The following is a 6,920-nucleotide window of genomic DNA, read 5'->3' as shown; positions in this document are numbered from 1 at the left end:
GCGTTATTGATTTAACTTCTAAAATTATTTGATAAATTATTTTAATTCTTAATCAATCAACTTACTAGCATACCAATTACCACATGATATTAAACAATGGCGTTAACGGATCATGTTATATATATCTATCTTTGGCCGGAAGCATGGCATGCTACACTGTGAATCAACACATTTCTATATATAACTTATTTAATGGCAATTGTTATCCGATTAATATAAACTAAAAAATTATAAAAATATAAATAAGTTTTTTAAAAACTAAAATCAATTATATCTCCAATTTGGGGATTAAAATGTATCTATAACGTTTTTTTTTTATCTAACCTAATAATCTATCTACACTTATATATAATTTTGGACCTTCAAGTAATATACATAATTTTTATTCACTAAAATATATTAAATTTATATTTTGATATGTTATAAAATAAAATATATACATCCAAATGTAAAATATATTCATGTTTATATATGTAAAATTTACCAGTAATATTTCTTTTTATAACTATAGCAGGTATAGCCGAAAATCAGCCACTGGAATAACAATTAATTTAGTAATTTAGTGTGTAGATAGATTTTTTTTTCTCTTACCCATTTTTGAATAGTGTGGAGGTGTGCTTGTATGACTCTGGAGTATCTGGTTGATCTTGTTTGTTAATAAATTTATGATTTCGTTTGTTATTTGATAAATTAAGAATGTGAGAAGAGGGTGTGTCCTCTCCTCTTTCTCTCTCACTCTCTGATAAAATGGGAAATAGTGTTTCTATTTTGGTTTCTATGAATTTGGCGCTCCAACAAACAAATCCCTCCAATTCTCCCCTCTGTCCCCGTTACCCCACAATCTCTCTCTCTCTCTCTCTCTCTCTCTCTCTCTCTCTCTCTCTCAAAAGAGTACTTGGCTCCTTCAGTCCTTCATAAGACCCTCTCTTGCATCAGTCTTTTCAGCCAAACTTCAAAACAAAAGGACTTAGCTTGTTGCCATTTGTTGTTCATAATCATCGATAATTTAACGAGAGAGAGAGAGAGAGGGGACCCAGGTGTGGTTTGTTTGAATGGCATCGAGTAGTTTGCGGAGTGTTTCAAGCCTTCTATGTGCAGAGGACAACAACAGCGTCTTCGACGAAAATGATTACGGCGGTGGTTCGGTGTTGTCGGCGGACACGTGGCATCATCCTAGGCATCAAAACCGTGAGGAGTTACTCTGGCAAGTGCCACAAGCTGTTAGCGAAGAGTATTTGGTGTTAATGGTGGAGAAAGAGTGTGACCACTTGCCTTGTCATGATTATCTTCATAGGCTCACAAATGGGGATTTGGATTTTGGGGCCAGAAATCATGCCATTCATTGGATTCAAAAGGTGTGTTTAAACTTTAAACCACCAGGATTTGTAACTTGTAAGCCTGTTAATTGTGAAATACTCGTTTATGTTCATTCTTTTTATTAGTAAACTTTTGATTAAGATGCTCTTTTTTTCCTTTTCTAAACTAAACTAAGATTTGATTGCTGTATTCTCTGTTTTATGATAATTCCATTGGTGAACTTCAGCTGCTTCCATAAAATCTATAGATAATTTTTTAAAGAAAAAAATTTATTTTATTTCTTTTTCTTTTTAAATGTTTAATGCATAAATTCTTCAACTTTTAACATTTTGTTTCGGATTAAGGATTTTTGCTCAACATGTATAATTTTTTAAAGAATAAAGTATATTTTTTGTTGTTCACCGTTTATAATTTGTTTGAAAATATTTTTAATATTTAATTTTATTTTTAATGTTTTCGATTTATATCAAAAGTATTCTTGAAGGTTAATTCTAACTAAAAGTGATAGAGACAAAATTAAAAACGTTTAAGAATAATTTTAAAATAAATAAAAAATATTAAAAATAAAAATAAATTAAAAATATTAAAAAATAAAAATAAATAAAATTAAACATTAGAGATATTTTTAAAAAAAATTACAAACTTTAAAAATAAACAATATACTTTACCCTCATTTAAACACTTTTTTTTTTTTTTTACTCTTTTTAAGTCTAACCAATCGTACCTTATTTTTTGGTTTTTAATAGGTTCGAGAGCAATTTGGTTTTGGAGCCCTCTCTGCTTATCTTTCAGTAAATTACTTGGACCGTTTTCTTTCTTCGTATGAATTACCAGTAAGTTAATGAATGAATGAATAAAGACAAAGAATTTTTTATTTTTTACTTTTTAAATTATATTCTCAGGTTCTAATAAGATCTTTAATTTCCAACCTCAGAAGCAAAGGGTTTGGACAGTGCAATTGTTGGCTGTGGCTTGCTTATCTCTTGCAACCAAAATAAATGAGACTGATCCTCCTCTTTGCCTTGATTTGCAGGTTATAAGATTTTCTATTTCTATGCTTAATAGTTAATACTACCTCGATTCTTTATTGACGGTGGATTTGGCTTTTTTGGTAAGGGCATATGTTAAAGTTTATAAATGAAATTTTTTTTATTGAAAATATAAAAATTAAGTTTTTAATATATTTATTTTACATTCATCAAATAAAAATATTTAAAATTTTTTATTAATAATAAATTTATTATGTGTCTTTAAAGCACATCTTAAGTGCATTCTATTTATATGTTCCTCCATAAATTTGCATCTTGATATTAATTTATGAATGTAGCAAAAATGTTGGATGCATTAAATGATTTTCATTTCGATAATTAATACTTCTTGGAATTATTTTAGGTGCGACAATACTAATGAGATAATAATTAAAATTATCTTATTTAATTTAATATTTATAATTTTATGTATGAAGTATTTATAATTATATATTTTTTATATTTAATTATTTTTAACAATAATTACAAAATATAAAATAAGATAAGTTGTAATTAAGGAATGCAAAAGGTTATTAGAATTAATTGTTTTTTTTTCCCGCAGTTAGCCATTAATGTTTTAAAATGTAGGCTAAAGTATGTTGTTGGATTACTAAACTAAAAGAATTAGGTTAATGGCTAAAAGTAATAATAAAAAAATAATAAATTCTAATAATTTTCTAGTATTTTTAATAAAATAATTTTAAATTGATTTTCTATTGGCTCCCAAACATTTTTATTTTAGTTGCAAATTTATCTTGAGATACAATGATTAATTACTGTATTTTTCTAAAAATGTTAACTCGACATATTATAAGATTTATTTCAATGATTAATTAATACTACCTTAATTTCTTAATAGTGATATATTTGACTTATTTTGCTACATTATAAAATCAGCATATTACATGCAATGCTATAAGAGTACTATTAAAATTACTAATGAAAAAACTCTTTATAGAAAGTAGTTCAAAATTCCAATGTATATATTTTATATTTATTAAAGTAAAATGTTCAAAAATTTTACTTATGGTAATCTTAACATTTGTCCCATAAAATATATATTAGCTAAATCCTTAATTTATAAATGTTTGTATCAAGAAAGCAAATTTGACTGTCAATAAAGAACAGAGGGAGTATATGTTAGTAAAAATATAATAGGTTTTGCTTGTGGTGAATAATTTTTTACCCCTTCAGGTTGGTGAATTAAAATTTGTATTTGAAGCAAAAACAATCCAAAGAATGGAGCTTTTGGTACTTAGCACATTGAGATGGAGAATGCAATCAATTACCCCTTTCTCCTTCATTGACTATTTCCTTTACAAGGTCAATGATGATCAAAATCCAACAAGAGATTCAATTATGAGATCCATCCAACTTATACTGAGTACTGTAAAAGGTACTTGTTCTGCTTTATAGCTATATAGCAACAATAGTAAGTGATTTATGATATGAATGAAAGGGTGGAACTGAATTGAACCAAAGATGGATAGTACATAATTTTTGGAGGGTGGGAAAATTTAATGCAGGGATTGAATGCTTGGAGTTTAGACCATCAGAGATTGCAGCTGCTGTAGCAATAGTTGTGGTAAGGGAAACAAAAACAGTGCACACTGAGAAAGCAATTTCTCTTCTGAATCACCTAGTGGAAAAGGTAAATTTGTGGGGTGGACCATTCAAAAACCAAAAAAAAAAAAAAAAGTGAATGTTTTAATCATGTTTTCCCCCTTTTTATATTGATCATCTTAATTTGATTATTAATCAACACTATTATTATGGTATAACCATATCTAAATACTTTAAGGGTTTATGATATAAAATATGCTTTTTGTTTTTAACGTACGTGATTTTTTTTTTTTCTAAAATAACTCTAACAAATAATATGAAAGAGTATCGAACTGTTAGAAAGCAATTTAGTTGAAATGATAGATATTTTATAAAGGAGGAGGGTTGTGTTAGGTCTTCGGCAACCAACATAAAAATATAGCCGAACCCCCATGACATGATAGATATTTTATAACATGTTTGAATTAATTGATGTGTATGATTGATCTTAATTAGTAGGTTTTGTTTTGGCAGGAGAGAGTGTTGAAATGTGTGAAATTAATCCGAGGGTTGTCATCAAAGGATGGTTTTACTAATAAGGACACAAGAAGTGGTTCTGTTTCTGCCCCTTTGATGCCACAAAGTCCAATTGGGGTGTTGGATGGTGTGTGCTTAAGCTACAAAAGTGAGGACACTAATGCTGCTGCTTCGTATGCAAACATTAATTCATCTTCACATAATACTAGTCCAGATGCTAATAAAAGGAGGAAGCTAAATAATAATAATAATAATAATAATAATAATAATAATAATAATAATAATAATAATAATAATAATACCTATGCAGCACCAGCATAGGTAATAATAATGTTAGAGGGAACGAACAACTAAAAACTATGAAAGGAAAGTGTGAAATTTGAATTGCCTTCACCCCTCGGCAATTCAGACTTTTCCTTTGTAGTTGCTGGTTGTTTCTTCTTTTCTACCTGTCAAATTAGTATTTTCCTTAGAATACGGGAAAAAGGAGGATGTTGTATATGGAAGCAAGGATAGTAGATGAAAGAAGTATAAGAATTTTTTTTTTTTTTGGCTAGAAATGTTCTGTTTTGAGAACATTTGCTAAGATAATTCTAAAACTTTTAATAAGTATATTATGTATATGAATTTTATGGTGATTATGGTAGATTGATAGACATGTGAAATTTTTGCAATACTTAAAAAATGTAGTTTAAAATTAAGATCATATTTTTATTATTTGATAATTTTGTTTTAAACTTTTAATTTGTTCTTATTTCTAATTTTACTTTTTAAATTAAAAAAAAGTTGTCAAATAATAAAACATGTAATCTTAGTTTTAGCTATATTTTTTAAATATTTTCAAAATTTCATAGTTATAATCAGTTCATAACCACTATAATTATAGTCATCATATATAGAATGTACCTGTTATGTTGTATTTGGTAAATAAAACTAGGGATGGCAACGGGTCCCCATGGGGGCGGGGACATGCCCCCCGCCCCCCGCCCCCAATATATGTCCCCGTCCCCGCCCCGTCCCCATGACGGGTAACGGGGACTCCATATCCGCCGGGGACCTGGGTCTCCGCGGATATCCGCGGATTTTTATAAAAATTAATAAAAATTGAAAAAAATGAAAAAAATTAGAGAAAATCAAAGATAATCCTCAATTGCCATTACAAACATAATATCCATAGTCTTTAAAGACTTAAATAGAAATAACAACAAACATAAACATCCAAACATATCCATAAACAACCAAATATTACATAAACAAACTACCATATTCATAAACAACTAAATAAAGTACATGACATCACAAAAACATAATTCCACCGTCTCAATCTTTCTTTCATCCTGTAATGGTAGTGATGGTAGATTCCGACTTACTTGAATCCTACATCGACAAGAAAACAATTTAAAGTTAAAATCATATAATAACTCAATAAGTCAATAATATAAAAACATAGTGTGTTATATGTAATTTAATAGTTTACTTACGTCAACATCTCCTTCAATATTATGAATTGTGTAGCACTCAAATCCTATGTTAGTTGTGGTGCCAAGTTCATTCCAAAGCCAATCTTGATTACACATTAGAGCCTCTAATGTGTCCGGACGCAACCTACTACGATGTGGTGTAACAAATCGACCACCCGTACTAAATGAAGATTCAGAGGCAACGGTAGAGATAGGAATCGCCAAAAAATCCCTAGCAATAGCTTGCAAAGTAGGAAACTTCGCCCCATTTGACTTCCACCAATTTAAGATATCAAAATCATGTTCAGTTTGTGGTACCGGTCTCTCTTCAAGATAATAATCCAACTCACTCTTTGTATCAATAAATGCGGATTCCTCACTTACATGTGCAGCAAAATCAGCTTGCCAATCTTCATGACTGAACTTCCTCCCCTTTGAATTTGAAGGAATTGATGGTGGTGGCGGCATATCTAATTGAGCAGCTTGGTCTCTTTCTCTTCCCTTTGTTGCATATTCTAAAACTAAATCTTGCACTACCCTTTTCACTTGACCAATTACAACACATGCCTCCGTCTCACCATATATTTTACGAAAAAAGAAATTCAATAAATACATCTTGTACCTAGGATCCAAAAGAGTCCCAATAGCCATAACTATATTAATCACACCCCAATACTTTTCAAACTTAGTTATCATACTAGTAGCCATCATTTCAATTATCTCATTTCCACAATTTTTCCACTCCATCAAAGCCAACTTAATCACACAAACCTTAGGAAAATAAAGATTTGATGTAGGATAAGTTGTTCCAGAAAATAATTCAGTCACATCAAAGAATATCCTCAATCTTTGAAAAATCTCATCCGCCATATCCCAATCCTTCTCACTAGGCAAAGATTTATATTGACTCTCACGCAATGACAATCTTTCAAACACATCTCGATACATAATTGCAACTTCAAGCATCAAAAATGTTGAATTCCACCTAGTTTTACAATCAAGACAAAGATTTTTTGTGTAGGGTATTTTAAGTTGT

General features: G+C 29.6%; 2 protein-coding genes across 3 annotated transcripts; one reads left to right on the top strand and one right to left on the bottom strand.

Annotated features, from left to right (window-relative positions):
- The first annotated feature begins 529 nt into the window (after positions 1–529).
- On the top strand, positions 530–5,036 carry LOC107607061 (cyclin-D4-1). Of its 2 annotated transcripts, XM_088494305.1 has the most exons (6): positions 530–1,355; positions 2,064–2,150; positions 2,252–2,350; positions 3,540–3,741; positions 3,872–3,996; positions 4,422–5,036. In XM_088494305.1, exons 1-6 carry the CDS (start codon positions 1,053–1,055, stop codon positions 4,743–4,745), a joined length of 1,140 nt encoding a protein of 379 aa, XP_088350431.1. In that variant the 5' UTR covers positions 530–1,052; the 3' UTR covers positions 4,746–5,036. The 2 variants fall into 2 exon arrangements, with proteins under 2 accessions (XP_088350431.1, XP_020963443.2); XM_021107784.2 differs by lacking the exon at positions 2,064–2,150 and having other exon boundaries at positions 693–1,355.
- Positions 5,037–5,575: 539 nt separating this feature from the next.
- On the bottom strand, positions 5,576–6,625 carry LOC148550959 (zinc finger BED domain-containing protein RICESLEEPER 2-like). Its single transcript, XM_088494056.1, has 2 exons — positions 5,906–6,625; positions 5,576–5,801 (listed from the first exon to the last, which is right to left on the bottom strand). The coding sequence occupies exons 1-2, from the start codon at positions 6,593–6,595 to the stop codon at positions 5,757–5,759; spliced, it is 735 nt and encodes a 244-aa protein (XP_088350182.1). The 5' UTR covers positions 6,596–6,625; the 3' UTR covers positions 5,576–5,756.
- Between the last annotated feature and the right edge of the window lie 295 nt (positions 6,626–6,920).

This window comes from Arachis ipaensis, chromosome B7, assembly GCF_059453495.1.
Source record: "Arachis ipaensis isolate K30076 ecotype BB chromosome B7, ASM5945349v1, whole genome shotgun sequence".
In the NCBI taxonomy this organism is placed as follows: Eukaryota; Viridiplantae; Streptophyta; class Magnoliopsida; order Fabales; family Fabaceae; genus Arachis; species Arachis ipaensis.
The sequence above is the reverse complement of the archived record's forward strand: the minus strand, read 5'-3'. Positions and strand labels throughout refer to the sequence as shown.

Coding starts and splice junctions, on each gene's coding strand:
- LOC148550959 (XM_088494056.1), bottom strand. CDS start 6,595: ATGATGGCTACTAGTATGATAACTAAGTTTGAAAAGTATTGGGGTGTG. Junction 5,802..5,905: donor ATATTGAAGGAGATGTTGAC/GTAAGTAAACTA, acceptor TTGTCGATGTAG/GATTCAAGTAAGTCGGAATC.
- LOC107607061 (XM_088494305.1), top strand. CDS start 1,053: ATGGCATCGAGTAGTTTGCGGAGTGTTTCAAGCCTTCTATGTGCAGAG. Junction 1,356..2,063: donor CCATTCATTGGATTCAAAAG/GTGTGTTTAAAC, acceptor GGTTTTTAATAG/GTTCGAGAGCAATTTGGTTT. Junction 2,351..3,539: donor CTCTTTGCCTTGATTTGCAG/GTTATAAGATTT, acceptor TTACCCCTTCAG/GTTGGTGAATTAAAATTTGT.